This window comes from Tamandua tetradactyla, chromosome 26, assembly GCF_023851605.1.
Source record: "Tamandua tetradactyla isolate mTamTet1 chromosome 26, mTamTet1.pri, whole genome shotgun sequence".
Taxonomy (NCBI): Eukaryota; Metazoa; Chordata; class Mammalia; order Pilosa; family Myrmecophagidae; genus Tamandua; species Tamandua tetradactyla.
Genome location: NC_135352.1, coordinates 5125485 through 5150824, shown reverse-complemented (window position 1 = coordinate 5150824; position 25340 = coordinate 5125485). Strand labels below are relative to the sequence as shown.

General features: G+C 39.1%; 2 protein-coding genes and 1 pseudogene across 3 annotated transcripts in view; 1 reads left to right on the top strand and 2 right to left on the bottom strand.

Moving 5' to 3' along the window:
* Positions 1 to 202: 202 nt before the first annotated feature.
* On the bottom strand, positions 203 to 24875 carry LSM1 (LSM1 homolog, mRNA degradation associated; the record flags this gene model as incomplete). The annotated part of the gene is made up of 4 exons (XM_077144200.1): positions 203 to 697; positions 4187 to 4302; positions 10694 to 10762; positions 24341 to 24875. Coding segments are annotated over 4 exons (891 nt in total), but the record flags the coding sequence as incomplete, so codon positions are not given.
* Positions 14949 to 18084, bottom strand: LOC143669949 (14-3-3 protein zeta/delta pseudogene; annotated as a pseudogene).
* BAG4 (BAG cochaperone 4) overlaps positions 24475 to 25340 on the top strand; it is a 103730-nt gene continuing 102864 nt past the window's right edge. For both annotated transcript variants that reach the window (XR_013169044.1, XM_077144346.1), the window contains exon 1: positions 24475 to 25178. Coding sequence is in view for 1 of the 2 variants with exons in the window: in XM_077144346.1 (XP_077000461.1) it covers positions 24909 to 25178 (270 nt within the window). In the remaining variant the exon portion in view is untranslated. The remainder of the gene's footprint in view (positions 25179 to 25340) is intronic.

The following is a 25340-nucleotide window of genomic DNA, read 5'->3' as shown; positions in this document are numbered from 1 at the left end:
GATACAAACATGAAAAGGGGATGTGGGAAGATGAAGACCCCCAAGATATTTAGTATAAAAATATCCTTCCTACATAACTAGCAACTTGGAATTGTGACAGAAAGGGGGAAATCCCAGTATGCGGACTGCTTATACCTTTGAGAGGAGAACTGTAATTTTTATCTATTCACTGGAGGCAACTCAAATTTGGGGAGTAACATGATAGTTTTGAGATTTATATTTTATTTACAGATAAATGAAAAACACCCCCATACAGTCTAATTTGGGAAGAGAGTTGGCTCCACAATGATGTGAGAAAGGAGTCTGTGCTACCATTTCTTTAAACAATGATTTGTTATTTAAAAATAAAAAACAAACAAAAAAACAGCCACATGATTTCCTCATGTTGCATATGTGAAAGAATTCAAAATAAAAATGACTTTTCAGAACTCCACAGTCCCTGGTAAATGTGTGAGGTTACTAGGATGTCACTTTCATTTCAGTGACAGCCTTTGCTCCCCAAGAGCAATGGCCCAAAGCAAAAGACTCAGTATTCATCCAGAGTATCAGCTCGAGGAATGGAGAGACCTCGATCCTTGAGAGCCTGAACTTTCAGCTTCTCTGCTTCCAGCTTGGTCTGCTGTTCCACCCTTTGCTCTTCTAGGATTTCTTCGATAGACACTTGCTGGAGAGGTGTGTCACTTTCCTTTTCCAAGTCCTACAAAACAAGCAGGCATGTAAAACTTCTCCTGAAGACCATGAATACATTACAGATCTAAGGGCAAATGGATTGCTCTACCAGGCGTGGGTTATTTTTCATAACTGTAATAGGGCTGAAATATTCTTTTCCTAGTGACATAGAAGCTTTTTAAAGAAGTAGCTGGCAACACTACTACAGAATATCTCCTTTTATAAATGTAATGGTAGGGATAAATATCAATGGACAAAATAAAGCTTTAGGTTATTCAAAAGCCTACATTAGCTAGGGACTAATTTTACTAGTTAAGGGTAAACTTTTTTTAAAAAATAAAAATAAAAATTAGGGCTGCTTATAATCAGCTGTCTTCCCAATCCCAGAGAATCTAAAAGAGAAGTTACTGAGACCAAGGGGCTTTAGTTAAGCTTTTGCAGTTTTACATTATCAAAGTCAGTTTAATTTCTGGAGGTTGTTGCTCAGTAAGAAAGTAGGAAGCACTGACTTAAAGTAGCACCTCCTTCTAAAAGAAAAAAAAAAGCAATAAACTTTCTCTTTTACATTTGTTGGAAGTCTTTCTATTATAATGCAAGACTGCTTTCCCCTCTATGACAAAAAGTCTTCTAGAAAAAAAACTCAGCAGACCACCGAGGTTACTAAAACCCCAATTTTGCCATTACAATCCTTATTTATCTCTCCACTATTTTAATGTTTTTTTTTGCTTATTTAAAAAGTGATTTCTTTTTCCTTACTTAAAAAATACAAGTAGGACATTTTAAAAACAGAGAGGCAAAAATTATTGAAAAATTATCTACAATGCCTGTATGGAGGGTTACATTTGGTAAATATGCTTCCAAGTTTTCTCAGTATATATTGACTAAAAACAAACAAACAAATCCAAATATTGATTGTAATTTGCTTTTGCTTTTTCCATTTCATATGGCCCATTATTTCAATATGTTTACTTTTGAACACTTTACCAACATATGATAATCAATTTCATAATGCAAAAGAACATTGCTTTAAAAGTATCTCATTATCCACAGATTCAGTTTATTCTCCTTAAAATACACATACTTTTTTTTTTTGTCTTTTTTTGTAACACAGAAAGCCTACACAGAAAGGGGATTCTTGTTTCTCATTATCCTCTATGACTTTCAATTATAAAACTTCCGGGAGGTATAGACAAATACAGATGTTTCAGCCTAACAACTGGATAATTGTTATTATGTATGCCGCCAGGGTCTCAGAACCCATAAAGCAAGAGGTATATCAGATACAGGATTCTCACTAGAATGAAGCCACCCACACTACATAAGTGAGCCCTTCCCTGGGTCAAAATTCCAGAGTATCAGCAAGATATACATTATCAAGTAAGTGGTAACCTCCAGTAAAAGATGAAAAGAAGATTATGTTCTTAGCCTGGTGTATGGCCTCTGGGTTTTGCAACATATTATTCATTGAGCCATTCATGTGGTTATGATGATGCTACTTCCCAACAATCAGTCTTATTACTTAATTCTTTTTGCATCATCATCAGAGGCAGAATCCAGGGCCTTCTGAAGCCACGTATTTGTTTATAAAATCTAAATTGTTTCTGGGTATGAATTTCCCTGGGGTTTCTACATAATTTATTCACAGTGACTACTGATTTAGTGTGTAAGTATTGCTAAACTATGTTTCACTAGTAATACTGCTATAAAAATTCTATAGCATCTAAATCATAGCATGTAAATACTCGTCCCTACAATAAAGGATCTCAGGAAACAAATTCTTCAAGAATAAACACGTATCTACTTCCTTCTCCTCACATACACATATGGCCTCATAGGGGCACATTTGTACCAGTGTTAACTGGCACAGAAAGCATGACTGTGTCTTTGCAATAAAACTGAAGCAGAGGGCGGGCCAGGGTGGCTCAAGCAGGCAGAGTTCTTGCCTGCCAAGCCAGAGACCCAGGTTCGATTCCTGGTGCCTGCCCATGCAAAAAACAAAAACAAACAAACAAAAAACTGAAGCAGAGCTTTAAAGTATAAATATTTTAACATAAAACATTTCCTATAAGATAACAATATATTTCATCTTTAAAAATCAAATTCAGAAAATAATTCTAAAAAGTAATAGCTCACTCATAATCTCACCATCCAAAGATGAGTTACAACCTCTTAATATACTAGCAGACAACAGAGTACTTCAGAGTCATTTACTCTACTCCCATTCCTAGGGTACTAGGTTGCTTTATTTTAACCTTTACATAATACAAAGAAGTGACAATTTTTCTTGCTTAAACAAGCACAAAGTGACAAACTGAACCAAAAAAATATCAACCACAAAATACTTTAAAAAGAAAAGGAATTTCATACATTTCACAGATGTACTTAATAGCACTGATTTGTCATTTCTATCTGATTGCTTTCCAACAGGAGGTCTCTGAACTAATGTCATCCTGGTAGAATTGTTAACTTATTTTCACAAATGGATTACTTAAAAGTAGCTACAAACCAAACCACTTCAATCAAAAGATTCTGTAAACCTGTTTTAAAGTGTGGCTAGTAACAGGGAAACTTTACTGAAAACTTTCAAACAAAGTAAAAAGAAAAAAAGTTAACCAAATTCCAAAGTTTTTGGTAAGGAACAGGAAAACGTTCTGGTTCAGTCCTTAATTTCAACAACCTTGAAAAGATCTTTATTTTTATTTTCCTGGCAAACCTAATATTCAGAAGCAGTAAGGGTGAGGTCAAAAGTTTTCAATAAAGTCCATTTTTTTAGTTAATGTTTCATGTAAAATATGATATCATGTACTATTTTCTTTTATTAAAAAATGTGAATACTTCTGTTTTACTTATAAAAGGTTTCTAATAGTTTGTATGCCTGTGTGTGTTAGACATACAGCAATAACACTTCAGGAGATGTGATTTAACCAACTGCCAACTGTCTTCCTGACAAAGATAGAAATATGTACAAGTACCTCCTCCTCTGGTTGTGAGTGCTAAGGATCTGAGAGAAGCTAAGCTCCAATCTAAGTTTGCTTAATAGAAAGGCTTTTCCTACTGTCACTGCATATGCAATGTGCCCTTCCTCAACCACTGCTACTTTAATGTCATGAAATCTATTTGTGACAACTGTTTCAATGAATGAAAAATATTCTACCATACATGAATCATAATTCATACTTTATTGAATTATTGTTTTATGGGAATCTTCCTTTTACAATTTTCTGTAACTACAATGGCAGAACTAACTAATATAATGTTGGACTGTTCTTTTGGGGAGATCAGGTAAAACCAATTATAATTCTTCCTGCCAGTGAGATCAAAATTTTGTCTTCAGAAACAAAATTATTCTCTGTGGCTTCCCTGTATACAACTGTAGCTTTCTTAAGCTAATTTGGTAGTTTCCTAAGAGAACCTGAGTAAAATATGGAAAGTACTTTTTTTCCTTATTGAAAAGACAGAAAGAAACCTAACTTATATGGATATCAAGAGCCAAAGCAGCTTAACAGTTTTCACTTACTATTTCTCCTAGAAGGACCACATTTTCTCCTCTGACCACAAAAATCCCTCGAGGAATATCACCATATTTTTTGCCCACATGAATACGCTCCACGGTCTGATGTAATACTAAATTAGCTATAAGTGTAGAAGAAACAAAGATATTTAGTTGAAATTACTGGGAAAAGGTCTGTAAATCAATTAATCATAGCTATTTTGAGTAGAAAAGATTTAGCTAAACAATGTTATTTCTAAATTTTCTAATTTTGGGAAAAGCTAAAATAATAAACAACCGTCACCTATTTTATTACGATACACCCCATAAGAATCCTTTAAACAATTGCAATATGAAAGCATTTTTGGAATTATAATGTGTTAATACAAGAATGATGGTAGGAATAAGTCAAGAAAATTAAATTCCTTAAACTGTTAATATTAACATGGCTATAAGAAATATATAAATGAGTAGGTAAGGAACTTGGAAAACTCTTAAGCCTAAACAACTGCAAAGTTTGAAACTTTTGCTTCTGAAAGGAAACAGTTCTTCTATGTTGTATGGGTTATGGGTTTAACTTTGTTCCATTATTTAGTAGGATTCATTTAGCCAAATGCAGGTATGCATGGATTATAATAAAGTAAAAACCTATTTTTTTACCTTGTCAGATAACCATTAACTGGTAATCTGAGAGTAACCTCAATATTTTTTTCCCTCAAAGTACTCTGTGAACTGATAAGTTCTGTGGAACAGAAGGTAACACAGATCTCTTTCTTTAGAAAACTGCAGGATGAAAACAAAGACCCAGATTCCATGACATCTTGTGCTTAATGCTGAGGTCCCTAAAAAGCTTCAGAAAATGCTTTCTACCCAATTTTCACTGGTCAGGGAGGGATTACCTTCAATGCAGAAACTGCTTTGAAGAGCAGTCACACCCAAGCCACTGTACAAATGGGTACCTTTTCCCAATGGGCTGAGTGCATCTTTATTATTTGGCTCCCTCTAATGGGGAAAAACAAAACAAAACAAAACACAAAACAGCCCAAATACTGTAATTGTATCTTCTAATGAAAAACCAGTTTTAGAAATAAAAGCTGGCAAAATGGTGGCATAGGAAGGTGTGGAATTTAGTCCGTCCTCTAGGGCAGCTAGTAAATAGCCAGGAACTGTCTGGAACAACTGTTTGAGGGACTCCTGTGACACACTGTACACCAGTTTGGAACAGGCAGAAGGGCCAACATCACAGTGTAGAACTGTAGATCTCTCAAGTGGTAGAGGCTGGCACCCCCAACCCCCACCAGCACGAAGGGCTGTTTTAGAGTTACTTCCCCATGGAAAAGAACAGTCTCTACTAAGAGCAAGGGAAGGTAACTCAACCAAGTTCCAACTGCAGCACTAATTATTTGGACTGATGAATATAAACTCCAAGCACAGATAAACCTGGACTTTTTCCCCTGGCAAACAGGGCACAGGAATGACAACAACAAAACAAATGCTTCTGGAGTTAGCAGAGTCCAGAATACTGGAAAAGGGCTGTGCCCCCCCCCCCCACCCGGAAAAGGGGGAACACAGACCCAGGTACTAACCCCAGCTCTTGATTAGTATACCCAGGAGGCTGGGGTCCAGCTCTGAAAAGCAGTTTGTGTGTTTGTTTTTAACTTTTTCGGTGCCCATTAAATTAAGCTGCAGGCATTCTCGGGTTTCTTCACTGCCCTGGGTAAGGGTGGAGTTGAGGAATGTCTGAGAGATAAGGTACTTGTCAGGTGAAGGAGATAATTCCCTGGTGTATCTTCCCCAAGAAAGGGGCCGGGGGCAGGGCCCAGCATAAGCAGGAGCTCTCATTAGAGAATTCAGACACTAGGGCCTGGAAAACAGAAACAGTTAAGGCTCAGCTTCTTCCTGGGCCTCTGTCTCAACCATGCCCCTGGCAAGGATGGGGTCTGCTGAGAATTAAAGGTACCATATCACTTGACTCTAGTGGGGAGCTACAGGTGCCAAGTTCCACCTACTGTACAGGATAGGAAGAACACAAATTCAAGAGACATCATAGGGAAGACTGGCAGCCTGCTGGGTCCTATCCTCAGGGATCCCTGATATTGATTACATCCTCATCCAGAGTTCTGGGCCTGTCTTGCTTGTCTGGGAAAATATGACTGGGGTTGATCCTATCTGGCAGGGCCAAGTTCCAGAAAAACAAAAGCTGAAAAGTTCTGATTAGTTATAAAGAAGCCAAGCTAGTGCTCTAGAATAAGCTGAACTGAATGCCAAAAAAACCAGCACAAAGCCAACCAAGAAAACACCAGATAAAAGAGTGAAAAGGACCTCCAGAAGAAACTAATCAAGGAAATCACAAGACACCAGCAAAAAATTGCAAGTCATACTATGAAAAATGAAGGTATGGGCAAATATAAGCAGGGTCTCAGGGAACTGAATGACAATATGGAGTGTACAAATATACTTGTTATGGCTGTCCTCCAGGAGAAGAGAAAGGAAAATGGGCAGAAAGAACACTGGAAGAAACAATCACTGAAAATTCTCCAACTCATATGAAAGACATGAAGTTACAGATCCGAAAAACACCGCATATCCCAAACAGAACAGATCTGAATAGATCTACTCCAAGACACTAATCAGATTGTCAAATGTTAAAGACAAAGAGAAAGTTCTGAGAGCAGCAAGATTAAAACAATCCAACACATAAAGGAGAAGCACAATAACACTATATGCAGATTTCTCAGTAGAAACTATGGAGGGGAGAAAGCAGTGGTATAATATATTTAAGATACTGAAAGAGAAAAATTGCCAACCAAGAGTTCTACATCTGGCAAAATTGCCCTTTAAAAATGAGGGACAGTTTAAAATATTTTCAGACAGACACTGGAGAGTTTGTGAAGAAGAGACCTGTTCTACAAGAAATACCAAAGGGAGCACTGACAGGGAAACAGGAAGACAGGAAAGAGAGATCTGGGGAAGAGTGTAAAAATGAAGTAATGTTAAAAAGACAGCACAATATTGTAAATATAGTGAACAAAGCTGAGTGTGAGTATGGATGAATAAGGAAGGCTAAGGACAGGTGTGACACCAGAAGGATAAAGCCTGGGACAATGATGGTGATTAATGGACAAATATAAGAGAGTTTTTACATGAGGGATAATGAATGTCAACACTGCAAGGTGTTGAAAATGGGACAGTAAATGGAAAAAATACAATCAATGCAAACTAGGGTCTATAATTAACAGTAACATTGTAATATACTTCCATTAATTGTAACAGGCAATATACCAAAGCAAAATATCAATAACAAGGGGATTTAAAGAAGGCATATGGAATTTTTGGTGGTGGTGGTGTTTCTCCTTTTTTCTTTTATCCTTTTAATTTTTTTAAATCCATTTTTATAATCTTTTTTTCTCTTCTTTCTTTGTAGAAAAAATGGAAATGTGGTCATAGAGTGTGGTGGCAAATGCATAACTATGTGATTACACTGGGAGTCACTGATTGTTTACTTAGGATGGATTGCATGGTGTGTGAACTGTTAAAGTGCTGGAGAAAATATGGAGAGAGATGTATCTATTCACTAATGTCAGGGAAGTAGAATGGTACAGCCTCATTGGAGGGTACTGTGGTGGTTCCATGGGAGGCTAAGTATACAGCTGCCATATGATTTTGCAACCTGTTATTAGGGATATACTTGGAAGAACTGAAAGCAGGGAAAGAACAGATATTTGCACTGGTGTTTATGGCAGCAGTATTTACTATTTGCAATGGATGGAGGTGGCCCAAGGGCACATAGACTGATGAATGGAAGGGCAAACTGTGCTGTATACATACAATGGAATATTGAGCTGCTGTAAGATAGAATGAAGCTGTAAGCCTTGCAACTAGGTGAATGAACCTTGAGGACAGGACAGCACCTTTAGTGAAATAAGCCAGGAACAAAAAGGCAAATATTGTAAAGCCTCACTAATATGGACTAACTATAATGTGTAAACTCTGAGATTTGAATTTGAGAGCATAGGTTATCAGGTGATAGAATGTGGAGAGAGATTGGGTAATTGACGTTTAAGGAGTACAGAATGTTCCATAAGGCTTACTGTAAACGTTCCTAGATTGTAAGCTCTTATAGCAGTCACATCTACTCCAAGGTTTTAACTGTTATTTCTAAATTCTGAGATACTGAGTTCTTTGTGTATAACCTGGTTGCTCCCTGGAACTTTGGGTATCTGTGTGACACCTGCGATTCAGAGTCAGAGTTCTGCAGCATTACCCCATATAGCAAATGAAAAAGAGATCAGACTTCAATTAGAGATATGAAGGAAGCTGATCTGGTTAGGACTAAGGTAAACAGAATACAGGGTAAAGGATGATACTGACTATATTTTAACTCCAACTTCTCTGTTAGACCAAAAGAAGAGACATTTATTTGGTACAAAATTTGTATTTTCTGTAGCATATTAGCTAATTCAACCTGTATGATCAGTTTATTCAAACAACATAATTACATGGAACCTTGAAAAGGGAATGAGATCTTGTTATTTTAACAGGTTAATGCAATATCCTGATATAACACAAGGTAATTTGGGCATAAAATAAAAAAGTAGTTGTAAAGTCCCCTTGAGGGACTAGGGAAAAATGTAGAAGTATTAAACTTCCCTACATGGGGAATTCCTGATATTCTCACAAGCATTAGGAACTACCAATTTAACAAACCAAGCCTTAATCTTAGGACTTACCCTTACAGAACTTGTTTCTACAAAGGAGAAGCTAAACCTATTTATAGTTATGCTTTAAGAGTCACCCTCAGAGAACCTCTTTTGTTGCTCAGACGTGGCCTCTCTCTCTAAGCCAACTCTGCAAATAAACTCAATACCCTTCCCTCTATATGAGCCTGGCTCAGGCATTCTGGGATTGAGAAAGATTTCTTTACCAAAAAGGGGGAAAGAAATGGAACAAAATAATGTTCACAGGCTAAGAGATTTTAAATAGAGTTGAGAGGTGATTCTGGAGGTTATTCTTATGTGTTATACAGACAGTCCTTTTTATTTTCTAGCATATTAGAAAAGCTAAAAGGAAATACCTGAAATTGCTGAACTGCATTCCAGTAGCCTTGATCCTTTTTTTTTTACATTGTAAACGTTATATCTTCATACAATCGTCTTCAGGAAACAAGGCTATTGGAACACAGCTCTAGTTTCAGGTACTTCCCTTTAGCCACTCAAATACACCATAAACTGAAAAAGGGTATCTACATAATGTGTAAGAATAACCTCCAAGATTACCTCTTGACTCTGTTTGAAATCTCTCACCTACTGAAACATTATTTTTTTCTCATTTCTCTCTTTCCCCTTTTGGTCAAGATTTTCTCAATTCCTTGATGCCGGGCCCAGCTCATCCTGGGATCTCTGTCCTCTGTTGCCAGGGAGATTTACACCCCTGGGAGTCATGTCCCACAAGGGGGAGGGGGACAGTGGGTTCACTTGCCATGTTGGCTTAGAGAGAGAGACCACATCTGAGCAACAAAAGAGGTTCTCTGCGGGCTACTCTTAGGCCTAATTTTAAGTAGGCTTAGCCTATCCTTTGCAGAAATAAGTCTCATAGGGGTGAACCCAAAGACTGGGAGCTGGGCCTATTGATTTGGTTGTCCCCACTGCTTGCAAGAATATCAGAAATTCTCCCAATGGGAAAGTTGAATCTTTCCCCCTTTCTCCCCATTTCCCTAAGGGAACCCTGCAAAAACTTCTTTATTCACTGCCCAAATCACTCTGGGATTTATCGGGACATTACACTAACCTGGACAAACCAACAAAATATCATGCTCTCGTCAATATTCTCAGTACTGATAGTGTTCAACTAAACTGACCATACAAGTTAAATTAGGAAATGCACTACCCAAAATATAAATTTTGCACCAAATAAACATCTCTCCTTTTAGTCTCACACAGAAGTTGAAGTTTTAAGATATGGACAATATCATCCTTTACCTTGTATTCTGATCTACCACAGTCCTATCCAAATCAGCTTCATTCGTATCTCTACTCAATGTCTGATCACTTTTTCAACTTTTTAAACAGTTCCTGTATGGGGACTTGCCGACTTTCACAGCTTCAGAATTCTAAATTTGAGTTTCAGGTGTCACATAAATACCCGAAGTTTATGGGAAAGATCAGGTAATATATAAACAGTAGTAGCCTTGATTTTTGATGATGAGTGCGTGAACTATATTGCTTTTATGGTGTGACCATGTGATTGTGAAAACCTTGTGGATGTCACTTCCTTTATCCAGTGTATGGGCAGATGAGTAAGAAAATAAAGAAAAAATAATAATAATAGGAGAGATAAGGGGTATGGGATGATTTTTACTTTTGGAGTAATGAGAATATTCTAAAATTGATTGTGGAGTGTTCCACTATGCCAGACACATATGAAAAACTGTTACACATAAGTAAATTTCAATATGAAATAATGCAAAAACTGCAACGCAATGGGCAGTCATTATTCAGAATAAAAGAGAAGGGCAAGTCCATAATTAATACATACCAAATTGATCAATGCTTCTTAAAAAGCCTATAAGTGTTCTTCCATCTCGAAGCAGGACCAAGTGTTTTTCTGGGGAATGAAAAGAAAGAGATATTTCAAATGTGAACTGTTAATGTCAGTGAGTTGACAGGCAAACAACAGAAATGAAATTATAGTTTAAGCTGAACCACTTTGTCTTCTACATATATTTAATGTGGGTTTCATTTGAAAAATGAAGGTAAGACCAAGGCAGCCTGGGATTTAGATTAGAAGATGAGTGGTGAAAGGAGTAAGAGTAATAGAGTAGCATGACAGAGTGGGAAAAGGATTGGTTTACAAGCCGGAAAACCTGACTGGCTCTCAACCCTCTCAGTGTTGTATCACTTTCTTCTTTTAATTTTTTTAACATCTTTTTTTTTACTGTGAAATATAATATATATACAAAAAAGCAATACATTTCCAAGTACATTTTAACAAGTAGTTATAGAACAGATTTTAAAGTTTGGTATGGGTTACAATTCCATGATTTTTCATTTTTTCTCCTAGTTGCTCCAAGACACAGGAGACCAAAAGAAATACCAATATAATAATTCAGCAGTAATACTCATTTGTTAAATACTATTTCCTCTGTTATACTCCTCCTTCTCTTTAAATAACATATATACATAAAAGCAATAAATTTCAAAGTATATCACAACAATTAGTTGTAGAATAGATTTTGGGATTTGGTATGGGTCACAATTCCATCACATCAGATTTTTATTCCCAGCTGCTCTAAGGTTCTGAAGGCTAAAAGAAATATCAGTGTAATGATTCAGCAATTATACTCATTTGTTAAATCCGACCTTCTCTGTATAACTCCACCATCATCTTTGATCTTTCTCCCAGTTTTTAGGGATATTTGGGCTATACCCACTCTAACTTTTTCATGTTAGAAGGGGCTGTCGAGATAGGGGGATGAAACTAGTTGATGTTCTGAAAGGGCTGGCCCCTCTACATTTCAGGACTTATCTGATATAGGGACCTAACTGGAGGTTGTAGGTTTTGGAGTTTGTACTAGTTTGCTAGCTGCTGGAATGCAATATACCAGGGATGGAATGGCTTCTTAAAAAGGGAATTTAATAATTAGCTAGTTTACAGTTCTAAGGCCGAGAAAATGTCCTAATTAAAACAAGTCTATAGAAATGTCCAATCAAAGGCATCCAGGGAAAGATACTTTGATTCAAGGCTGATGAAGTTCAGGGTTTCTGTCTCAAGTAGAAGGGCACATGGTGAACACAGTCAGACTTTCTCTCTCATCTGGAAAGGCACATGGTGAACATGGTCAGGGTTCCTCTCTCATCTGGAAGGGCCCATGGCAAGCATGGTGTCATCTGCTAGTTTCTTCTCCTGGCTTCTCCATGCCTCCCGGGAGGCATGTTCCTTCTTCATCTCCAAAGGTCGCTGGCTGGTGGACTCTGCTTCTCGTGGCTATGTCATTCTGCTTTGCTCTCTCTGAATCTCTTTCTTTCTCCAAAATGTTTCCTCTTTTATAGAGGAAACTAATAAAGACCCACCCTAATGGGTGGAGACACACCTCCAGCTAATCCAGCTTAACAACCACTCTTGATTAAATCACACCTCCAGGGAGATGATCTAATTACAGTTTCAAACATTCAATACTGAATAGGGATTAGAAGAAATGGCTGCCTTTACAAAATGGGATTAGGATTAAAACATGGCCTTTCTAGGGTACATACATCATTTCAAACCAGCACAGAGCGTTACCCTAGTGCCCTGAAGACATAATGCTGAGTGAAATGAGCCAGACACGAAAGGACAGATACTGTTGAGTCTACCTTTATGACCATAGTAAAGGTAAAACCAGAGGCTTATAATATAGAATACTGGGGACCTACAGATACACAGAAGCTTGAGATGGGTGAATAGTTTGCTAATGAGGTTGAACTTAACTGTAAGGGAATAAACAGAAGCGAAGACGGCTCACTAGTGGGTCTATAAGTAATATTAACATATTGAAGGTGAACATAATTGAAAGGGGTTTTATAGACTCATGTGTCCCACCAATGAACACTACAAATATAAATAAGTTCTTGCATGAACTACTGCTAAGGTATGAATTGTGTACAAAGAGTATATAATTTCAGGGTATAAGAGGAAAAATGAAATTGCATGTTCTGGGCTATAGTTTACTGCAGCAAGACCAGGGGTACAAAATGGTGGGAGGGACAAGAGTGGGGGAGGCTTGGATTTTTTAATTGGTCAGGGTGTGTTTATTGGCTATCTTTCTCTTGAGAACAATGAAATGATCTAAAATTAAGAGTGCCGATGGACTGTTGACTTTGGGCATTACACATGAGGCAAAGCTGATAGATGTGGTTGAAAGATGCACTGATTGAGAAGCAGACTGGCGAACAATGGTGTAAACATATGATTGAACATGGTGCTGCTACAAAAAGGAATGAAGTTGTGAGGTATGCCTGCCAGTTTGAAAGGATTTATGTACCCTAGAAAAGTCATGTTTTAATCCTGATCCAATTTGTGGGAGCAACAGTTTCTTTTAAGCAATAATATAGATTGGAATCTTTTGATTAGATTATCTCCATGGAAAAGTGACGTGCCAATTGTGGGTATTAACCTTGGATTAGAGGGAGATGTGACTCCAACCATTCCAGGTGGGTTTTGACTAATGCTTTAAAAGAAGCAAGCATTTTTGAAAGAGCCATGAAGCAGAGAGCCCACACCACCAAAGACCTTTGGAGATGAAGAAGGAATACATTCCCAGGAGAGCTTCATGAAACAAGAAGCCTGGAGAGAAAGATAGCAGATGTCGCCATGTTCGCTATATACCTTTCCAGTTGAGAAAGAAACTTTATCGGCCTTTCTTGAGTGAAGGTAACCCCCTGTTGGTGACTTAATTTGGACATTTTTATAGACTTGCTTTAATTTGGACATTTTCATGGCCATAGAACTGTAAACATGCAACTTAATAAACTCTCCCTTTTAAAAGCCATTCCATTTCTGGTGTATCGCATTCTGGCAGCTAGCAAACTACAACAGCAGGAAATGATGTGAGTGAACCTGTGGAACATTTGGTGAGGCAAAACAAGCTAGAATCAAAAGAGCAAATATCATATAATCTCATTTAGAAAATACTTATAAGAAAACTGGGGCCTAGATTGTAAGCTCTTATTGCAGTCACATTTAGTCCAGAGTACTAAATGTTAGTTCTGGATTTTGAGGGGATGTTTCTTTTTATTTTTTTATTGTGAAAAATAACATTTATACAAAAAAGCAATACATTTCAAAGCACACTGCAACAAGTAATTACAGAACATATTTCAGAGTTTGGTATGGGTTAGTTTTACAATTACAGGTTTTTCCTTCTAGCTGCTCCAAGACACTGGAGTCTAACAGAAATATCAATATAATGATTCAGTAGTCATACTCATTTGTTGGATCCTAGCTTCACTGTTATAACTCCAACTTCTCCTTTGATCTTTCTCCAAATCTTTAGGGGTATTTGGGCTATGACCATTCTAACTTTTTCACATTGGAAAGGGCTGCTGATTATATGGGATAAAGAGATGGAATTAGCTGATATTCTGGAGAAGCTGGCCCCTCTGGGTTTCAGAAGTCATCTGGTTTAGGAAGCCATCTGGAGGTTGTAGTTTTCTGGAAAGTAATCATAGTGCATGGAAACTTTGTAGAATCTCAGATTGAGCCCTAGGTGTTCTTTAGGGTTGGCAGGAATGGTTTTGGTTGGGGTTTGGCAAACCATGGTAATTAGCAATATCTAGCTGAAGCCTGTATAAGAATAACCTCCAGAGTAGTCTCTCAATCTATTTGAACTCTCTCAGCCTTATTTTGTTACAGTTTTTTCCTGCTTCTGCTCAGGATGGCATTGCCAATCCTATGGTGCCAGGTCAGGCTCATCCATGGAAGTCATATCCCATGTTGTCAGGGAGACTTTCACTCCTGGATCTTATGTCCCATATAGTGGGGAGGGTAATGATTATACTTCCAGAGTTGGGCTTAGAGAGAGGCCACATCTGAGCAACAAAAGAGGTCCTCTGGAAGTAACTGTAAGGCATACCTATAGAAAGTCTAAGCTTCTGTTACTAGATGAGCTTCACAAGAGCAACCTCTTGATTGAGGGCTTGGCCTAGTGACTTAGGAGTCCCTAATGTTTGAGACAGTATCTGGGGTTTCCCTGGTGGTAAAGTTTAATAGTTCTATATGTTTTTTTCCCATCCCTGAAGGTCTTTGCCAATACTTTTTTTTTTTTTCTCCACTGCACTTTTATTTGAATGTAATATTTGGGACAATTTTCCAAAAGGGCCAATATTTCCCAATTTAGTCTGAGGTCATAAAAGAACATCAACAAAACAGTATTTGGGATTTCAGTTTTTCACCCTTATCATTAAGACTCACTGCCTCCCATCATCGATATTTATTGAGCATTTACAGTGTACTAGGCACAATAGAACATACAGAAAACACTGTCCCTGCTCTTGAGGAGCTTACATTCTAAAAGAAAAAAAAATACACCTCATTAAAATGGTATTTTTGTTTGGTGTTTTCTGCAAGGTACTGAGGAAATAGTCTGAAGGGTGAGCTTTGGGTATAACTTAGCCCCATCATTATTTAGAGAATAGAGGAAGAAGGAGTTAAAGGCAGACAATGACAGACCATTCAAGATAGGTAGGGTTTAGAGGGAGATAAACACAATCTCATCAACTAAGGAGAGATCTGCTGCAGTAAATAGGATGAGGGAAATAGTTTGTGGGATGCAAGCAAAGGAAGTAGGGTGGTATCTTGGACATTGAGTGGAGCCAGAAAGATCATGCGGCCTTTTTCCAAGTACACAGCCACCAAGTAGGAATGGTTGGTGACGAGACAGAAGAAGGCTAAAAAGGAAGGTAATCCTGTGCACCCAACAAATAGAAGGAATAAAGGATCAAAATTGAAGGCAGGCTACAAGAGTATCAAGAAATTCTTAAAAACCAAAAGTGGAAGCACAAAACTTACAGTTAATGCTACCCAACATCATGATGGGCCAAGAACATTGTGGCTTCTGAAGTTAGAAAATGCCATATACCAAAAATTTAAATGAAACACATTACTTTTATCCACTTGACAGCCCCCCACCCCCCTACAAGAGAAACTGATTTGAGGGTATGGGGTGGGGTAGGGAGGAAAGGAGGGAAATGAGAATGGGACATGGTTGGGAACAGTAGTTACATGAGTAGTATTTTTGTCATAATGATAAACTTCTTATTCAAACTTGGTAAAAGCCCATTAGCTGCCAAAAGGGAATAAGGAATTAATTTCCAAAAATGTACAATTTCTTTTAGAGAAGTTTCAGAGCCAAAAGACTAATTTACATGAAAAGCTGTAGAGAAATTAGTTGAAAAGTCCATTCATAAAACTTTTATTCCACTTACATAAACTTAATACACATGTTCTTAACAATTATGCTTGGATTGTTCATGAAAATTTCAAAAGACATTAAACAAAGCTAGCCATCATCAAGTTATTTCCCTGTTAACTATTTTTACAGCACATGCATGTTAGGCAAGTATCAAAAAAAAAAAATCACAAAAGCAAAAAACCTAAAAAAGTTAAATACATGGGTTTTTTGTTTTACTGCTGTGCTTGATAAACATGAAGTAATGAATATCAAGCAACTCGTTTTTACTGCGTAGTTACTTGCACATTTGTTCTTAGGTTGCCTAAAACATTTAAATACAAATAAAATGAGTGTAGCAAAAATAATGAAAGCAAACAGCAGGTAACTTTACAAACAATGGAATGTGAACCGTTTCTGCCCTTCTCCAGAGTAAACTGGGTCACGACTTTGTCTAAAGGAACACTTCTGCAGCTGTAGTCAAAGGTGTGCACATTGAGATTGTGTATTCCACAGATACACATGGTTAAACACGTATCATCCATGGGTTATCTATTTCTACTACAGCCCTGAAAGTGCTCCAACCTTAAAGTACCCACAATAACTACACTTGTGACTGGAACCAATTATCCCTTTTATCCCCCACCAGGACAAACCAATATGTAGTAGGTAGTTTTCTTTGCTTAGACATGGAAGCAGTTTTAACACTGGCCCTTGTGAAGTCACAATGTACCAAAAGTACTATGCCAAACATTTATAACTTGTATAAAAATTCCACATCCCCATATTGGCCACCTCAAGATGAAAACAGATAACTCTCTAAATGTTAACTGGCTCTACTCCCCTAATATTAAACATAAAAACCACATGGGAAATACAGAAATTCAAATAGAAGTAACATAAACCTGTCATAAATCGTAAACAAAAAACTATTTGTGGGACAGCATGGATGACAAATGGTCTACTATGTAAATTTTAGATGAGGCAGACAAAAGTTGGAAGGCCGGTTAGTTTTCCCCTCCTTCTTCTGCTTCAGCTTCGTCTCCCTGGGTATCCGATGTCCACAATGTCAAGTTATCTCTCAGTAACTGCATTATTAGCGTGCTGTCTTTGTATGACTCTTCACTTAATGTATCAAGTTCAGCAATGGCTTCATCAAAAGCTGTCTTTGTAAGAGAGCAGGCTTTCTCCGGAGAGTTCAGAATCTCATAATAGAACACAGAAAAGTTAAGGGCTAGACCCAATCTGATAGGATGCGTCGGTTGAATGCAACGCATTCCTTTTTGCTGATTTCAAATGCCTCTTGATACGCTTGTTGTGACTGATCCACAATCCCTTTCTTGTCATCACCAGCAGCAACTTCAGCCAAGTAACGATAGTAGTCACCTTTCATTTTCAAATAGAAGACTTTGCTCTCTGCTTGTGAGGCATTAGGGATCAAAAATTTTTCCAAAAGAGACAGTACATCATTGCAGATATCTCTCAACTCGGTCTCAATTTTCTCTCTGTATTCACGAGCCATCTGCTGTTTTTTCTCAGCACCTTCCGTCTTTTGCTCAATACTTGAGACGACCCTCCAAGATGACCTACGAGCTCCTACAACATTTTTATAAGCAACAGAGAGAAGATTCCTCTCCTCATTGGATAATTCAGCTCCTTGCTCAGTTACAGACTTCATGCAGGCTGCCATGTCATCATATCGCTCAGCCTGCTCGGCCAGTTTGGCCTTCTGCACCAACTCATTTTTATCCATGACTGGATGTTCTGTGTCCGGAGTAGGTGGCAGCGGACAAACGGGGCTCAGCAGTCTCTGTGCCAATACTTTTTAATGATCTGTTCAACATGGTCTGGGATGTATCCAGGCAGTACATTAAGCTATACAGAATTACATGCCTTCATTCTTATTCTGGGCTGTATGTTTTTGGGTTGTTTAAATGATCTATCCAGACAGGCTGAGTTAGATTATTTGCTACAGAAAATTGAGATTTGGGACAAAAAAACACCTTTTTTTTCCTTCGGTCTCATTGGGTAGGTAAAGTTTTAAAATATAGACAATCTCCTCCTTACCCCTGTATTCTGATTTACCTTAGTCCCAACCTGGTAGGCTTAGTTCTCATCTCTAATTGAAGCCTAATCTCTTTTTTAATTTCTTTCACAGTTGTTGTATGTGGCAATGCTGACTTTCAGACCTGCAGAACTCCTACTCTGAGTCTTAGGAGTTACACAGGTACCCAAAGTTCCAGGGAAATACCACATAAATACCACAGTACCTCAAAATCTAGAAATAACAATTACAGCTCTGGACTAAATGTGACTGCTATAAGAGCTTACAAGCTAGGTCTCAGTTTTCTTATATAGTATTTTCTAAACGTGACCATGCAACATTTGTTCTTTTGTTTCTGGATATCAGTTTCTATATCTGCAAACTAGGAGATTTGGCCTAGATATCTCTGTGATCTTAATTCTAGAATTATTTTCCTCTCAACTTATCTCACAATTTGTTTGGAACCAGCAATGGTTATAAATACAAAAAAAAAATGCCTTAGATATTTAAATGAGGACTATGAGAATAAGCTGGAGGAGAAATCCAATATTACATATTGAAAGGTATGTGCTGTTCTGGGGTCTAGATATACTGTAGAGAATAAGGCTCTTATCCAGACTGGAAGAGACGAATCTTAAAAAGTGCATCAGACAACAACAACAACAAAAAAACAAAAAACAAACAAAAAAAAGCAAAAAAAAAAAAAAAAAAGAAAATTGAAAAAATAAAGAAAAGAACAACAACAACAAAAGTGCATTAGAGACTTCCGGAGAAGATGGCGGCTTAGTAAGACGCGCGGGTCTTAGTTCCTCCTCCAGAACAGCAACTAAAGAAACAGAAACAATATGAAACAGCTCCCAGAGCCAGGACAGAGACCAAAAAGACAGCGTACCCCATTCTGGAACGGCTGAACGGGCAGGGAGAATCCGCTGCGGTGAGATACCCGAGGGGCGCGCATTTTCCCGGCCGGGGCGGCTGGCGACTGGGGTCCCCTCCACGCACGTGGCTCCCTGGTCTGACTGGGAACATTGGATAGCGGGGCCCACCCGCCACGCTTGGCGTCTCGGGCCAGCTGGGCAATTTGGACCGGCACTCCCCAAAGCCGCGGCGGCCGGCGACCCCCCCCCTCCACGCGCAGTTTCCCGGGCCGACTGCGAGATTCAGATTGGCAAGTTAAAGGAGCCACAGCATCTTTTACTGGTAGGACCCGCAGACAGATGAGCGCCACGAGCGCCACCTACTGGGCAGGAAAAGAAAAACAGAGCCCAGAGATTTCACAGAAAAACCTTTCAACCAGCTGGGTCCCACACCCAGGGAAATCTGATCAAATGCTCAGACACCAGCAGAAAATAATGGATGACGCTCGGAAAATTGAAGATATGGCCCAGTCAAAGGAACAAACCAATAGTTCAAATGAGATACAGGAGCTGAGACAACTAATGCTGAATACATGAACAGAAATGGAAAAACTCTTCAAAAACCAAATCAATAAATTGAGGGAGGACATGAAGAAGACATGGGCTGAACAAAAAGAAGAAATAGAAAATCTGAAAAAACAAATCACAGAACTTATGGGAGTGAAGGACAAAGAAGAAAGAATGGAAAAAACAATGGATACCTACAATGGTAGATCTAAAGAGACAGAAGCTACAATTAGTGAACTGGAGGATGGAACATCTGAATTCCAAAAAGAAACAGAAACTATAGGGAAAAGAATGGAAAAACTTGAGCAGGGGATCAGGGAACTGAATGACAATATGAAGCGCACAAATATACGTGTTGTGGGTGTCCCAGAAGGAGAAGAGAAGGGAAAAGGAGGAGAAAAACTAATGGAAGAAATTATCACTAAAAATTTCTCAACTCTTATGAAAGACCTAAATTTACAGATCCAAGAAGTGCAGCGCACCCCAAAGAGAATAGACCCAAATAGGCGTTCTCCAAGACACTTACTAGTTAGAATGTCAGAGATCAAAGAGAAAGAGAGGATCTTGAAAGCAGCAAGAGAAAAACAATCCATCACATACAAGGGAAACCCAATAAGACTATGTGTAGATTTCTCAGCAGAAACCATGGAAACTAGAAGACAGTGGGATGATATATTTAAATTACTAAAAGAGAAAAACTGCCAATCAAGACTTCTATATCCAGCAAAACTGTCCTTCAAAAATGAAGGAGAAATTAAAACATTTATAGACAAAAAGTCACTGAGAGAATTTGTGACCAAGAGACCAGCTCTGCAAGAAATACTAAAGGGAGCACTAGAGTCAGATACGAAAAGAGAGAAGAGAGGTATGGAGTAAAGTGTAGAAAGAAGGAAAATCAGATATGATATATATAATACAAAAGCCAAAATGGTAGAGGAAAATATTATCCAAACAGTAATAACACTAAAAGTTAATGGACTGAATTTCCCAATCAAAAGACATAGACTGGCAGAATGGATTACGACCCAGCAATACCACTGCTAGGTATCTACTCAAAGGACTTAAGGGCAAAGACACAGACGGACATTTGCACACCAGTGTTTATAGCAGCATTATCTACAATTGCAAAGAGATGGAAACAGCCAAAATGTCCATCAACAGACGAGTGGCTAAACAAACTGTGGCATATACCTACGATGGAATATTATGCAGCTTTAAGACAGACTAAACTTATGAAGCATGTAATAACATGGATGGATCTAGAGAACATTATGCTGAGTGAGTCTAGCCAAAAACTAAAGGACAAATACTCTATGGTCCCACTGATGTGAACCGACATTCGAGAATCAGCTTGGAATATATCATTGGTAACAGAGACCACCAGGAGTTAGAAACAGGGTAAGATAATGGGTAATTGGAGCTGAAGGGATACAGACTGTGCAACAGGACTAGATACAAAAACTCAAAAATGGACAGCACAATAATACCTAAGTGTAATGTAACTATGTTGGAACACTGAATGAAGCTGCACCTGAAATATAGTTTTTTGTTTGTTTGTTTGTATCTTTTGTTTTTGTTTTTTTTCTTTTTCCTTTTTTTATATATATTTTTTATTAGTATTATTATTTTAATTCTCTTCTCTATATTAACATTCTATATCTTTTTCTGCTTTTTTGCTAGTTCTTTTCCTGAATCGATGCAAATGTACTAAGAAATGATGATCATACATCTACGTGATGATACTAAGAATTACTGAGTGCATGTGTAGAATGGAATGATTTCTAAATGTTGTGTTAATTTCTTTTCTTTTTTTTGATTAATAAAAAAAGTTAAAAAAAAGTGCATTAGAGCTGCTGATTGGTGATTTTTAAGGATGCAGCTTCAGTAGTATAGTGATGAGAAAAATGAGACTGTGGGTCTAATAGAAGTGGTTTATTGCAGTTGGTCAGGATGTGGCCTTATAAGCTTATATTCCTGGTCAAGGAAGATAAACAAGAAAATTACCTGCTGTGATTAGTACAATGAAATAATAAACAACATAGCAGAAGAATATGATGAGGGGAAAGGGGTAGTAGCATAGAAGGGGTGGCAAGGGAAAATCTTTCTTAAAGGGGTAACTTTGAGTTAAAATGTAAAGAATAAAGAATAAGCCTGTCCTAGAATAGCCAACAAAATTTCACTCATTCATTTCTTTAATGCCATGCATAATATACTTCCTAGATGCGAAACAGAGGAACAAGACAGTGACTCTGCCCTGAAGGAATTTATGGTCTCCCTGGGGCTACAATTAAGTATCATAAGAAAGGAACTGTTAATTATATAAGACTTCAGAGAGAGAAACTATATCTAGCTGGAGGATATAAATAAGTTGGACTTAAAAGTTTTTGGCCATGGAAAGAATGACCGGGAAAGGAAGGAGAAGAGAAATTCGTTTATTAGGCCGAGGAAAAAAGAAAAGGCTATTTATTCATAAGTTTTGGCTGAAAGTTGAGGATATGGAGGGAAACAGGAGATGAAGTCAGAAAGGTATTATTATGGTTAGGTTGAGTTTGGGTCTGACTTCATAGAGAACAAGAAAACACTGAAAGCTGATCTATCAAAAAAAAAAAAAGGGAGAGCAGTTAGATGATTCCCCTATTTGAGACACAAAAAAGGGATCTGAAGTAAGGTAAAGAAGGAAGGGACAGGAGGAGAGGGTTAAACCTGTAGGTATAAGTGATAGGATCTGTCAAGTAACTGAGTTTGTATGGGGGGTATGTGGAGGTGTTGAAGAAGTGAGTTAACGAAGTATCCAAGTTTTGAGTCATCACATCAAAGAGGACCATTTACCAAAATTTGGAAATAAAAGAAGCAAGGTCAGGAAAGAAGTTTATTACCTGTTTGTGATTCTGAAGTATTATCAGGACTTCTAGGTAGAAATGTCAGTATGCTGGAAATGTCGGAATGGAATGCCAGAGGTCAGAATTAGAGCAATTTTAGACAAATCCACCACTAAGAGTCAATTTAATTATTAAAGTCCATGAGATTTCCTGGAGAAATAAAGAAGCAGGCCAAATGCAGAACCCAAGAGACCACTTATTTTAGGGAATAATAAGTTTGAGAGATTAAAAAAAAGCAAGTATAAGTGTCAGAGAAGAGAGTAGAATTAAGAATACAGTGGGGACAGTATCCAGATTGGAAGAGATGAATCTTAAAAAGTGCATTAGAGCTGTTGATTGGTGATTTTTAAGGATGCAGCTTCAGTAGTATAGTGATGAGAAAAATGAGATTGTGGGTCTAATAGAGGTGGTTTATTGCAGTTGGTCAGGATGCTGAGTCAAAGGACAACAACTCAAGAAGTTTAGGGGGTGAAGATATGACAAATGGATGGGAGTTTCATGGGGAGACATACCTGACAAAAAAATCTGAGGATGGAAAGACAACTACATATATGAAGGGAGGGATCGGGGTCAGGGTGGAGTACAAAATATGGGAAAGGTTATTAATGGAACAAATATCCTGAAGCACTGGGAGAAGAAAGTAATAATAGACATGAACAGAAAGAGAAGAATACTTCCTAGTCTAATAAGAAGATTGGTGAAGATACATAAGACTGAGGAGAGGAGAAAATGTGACTATATGGTGTTGCATATCAAATGACTTCAAATTTCTCAGTAAAGGAGGGGGCCAAGAATCTATAAAGGGAGAGGAGTTAGAGGCTGGAAAACAAAAATGATTTTCAGTAAAATGGTAGTATATGTTAGGGTCCTCTAATAATTCAGATATATAAAAAGGGAGTGAAGGCAAAATGGTATCCCTAGGTAACTAAAACAAAACATTTCATTACACATTATACGTAGGTTTGTATAGCGCTGTTCATATATGAGTTAGGTTTAATTTACACTACATTTCCTTTCAATAGCAAAATAACTAATTTGGATTTTTAAAAAATACGATCTCAGAAAACCATAAAAGAATTTAATTTGCATACTCTCTGCTACTGACACTGGAACTGCAGAGATAATTCAAACTTGTTTGAAACTGTGTGTAAACCATTTTGCAACCATTTTTACAAGTTAATGAGACAAATTCCATAATTAAGACGTTTTACTTGAGGAATAACGCACACATAAGAGTTTAGAAAAAGGAAAGACAGAACAACTATAAGTGGCTCCTCTTACTTTTTCTGTACTCCCGTTCAGGACAGTAGACAGGAAGAAGGGATTTTCTTAGAAAAAGCAAGAAATCTGAAGTGACTAAGCCTTTCCAGGAAAGTCAATACCGTGTCTGGCAGCTGTCTCTACTACCATAACCTGAAAGTGTTAAAGACCTTTAGGGTAAGATTACACACTGCCGCACAGCACAAAGCCTACTTTTACTGCCAATTAAATTCAACTGTTGCTGTCTTAATAATGCCCTTTCCCGAAGGATTCTTTCTCAAAGTATTCTCATTCATTCACCAGTAACCTGGTATTTCAAAAACAGAGCAGGTGGGAGACAGTGGACACAGGAGAAGTCTGCGGGGCCACTCTGGCGTTCGGTCCTCCGCTGCTCCGTCTCTTGGAAGCCGGAATGATTCCCACAGGTCGTGGCTTACCAGCCTGGGGACCAGGAGAGGCGTGATGGAGGCAGGAGGGTAGAGAGTGGGCAAGCGGAGTGTCCTCTGGCTACGAAAGAAGTTAGCTCCGAACACCTAGAAATGAGTTCAAAGCACACGGCCCCCGCCCGGGACTTATTCCACGGGCTTCCTCCGAAGAGGCGCCCGCAAGGGTCTTACCCCAGACTTCATTCGGAGGAGATGAGCTACTCACTGTCGATGTCCTCGATGAGGCTGGCGGTGCCGGGCATATAGTTCATTTTTGAACTGAGAGAATGTTGCCGGCGCGTCCTATCACCTGGTTCCTTCCACCGCAGTCGCCGCCTCGGCGGGTCCGTGACCGGAACCCGCACCGAGACCAGCACCAGCACCCGGGCTCTCAGCAGCCGGGGCCCGTCGGAAACGCCTCCATCTTGCCACGCCCACTTCCGGTGCGCAGGCCCGTCCTCAGGAAGAGGCGGGACCGTTATGTGGTCCCGAACACCCGCTCTCTTTCCCTGAGGAAGAGGGGAAGGGGAGTCTAAGTCGGACAGATGGTGGGAAAATGTATTCTCCCTTTTGAGGAACCCGGTACCTCCCCTCACTCTCTTACTTCGAAGGCCCCAAAGTCTCAAACCCCGGTCGCTCTGCTCAGGACCCGGCAGTAGAAGGGGCGGGCCCGGGCCTGGGATTGGCTGTGGTCGCCCTTCCCCGTGGCTGCTGGGCCGTTCGCTCTCTCCGGCGGGCGCCTGCGCGATGGGCCGGCCGTGGGGGGCGGGAAGCGCTTCTGGGCAGCGGATCCTATGTCGGCCCTGAGGCGCTCGGGCTACGGCCCCTGTGATGGGCCGCCCTACGGCCGCTACTACGGCCCCGGAGGAGGAGATGTGCCGGTGCACCCACCGGCCACCATATACCCTCCTCGCCCGGAACCTCCCCAGCCCCACGTTTCCTGGCAGGTGCGCGGGGGCGGCCCGGCCGAGACCTCCTGGCCAGGAGAAGGCGGAGGAGGCGATGGCTACTATTCGTCCGGGGTCACCTGGACAGAGCCGGGTCGAGCTGGAGGAAGCCACCAAGTAAGCTTTTCACCGTCCGTCGAAGGGAGTTGGGAGGGGGGGAGGTGTCTTTGAGGGTGAGGGCTGTTTAGGTTGTTGGACCTCCAGGATTCATAATGGTCGTGTTTCATTCTTTTTATCCTTTTGGAGGGTTGGGAAGACGGAGACCGGGCTCCCTGCTGG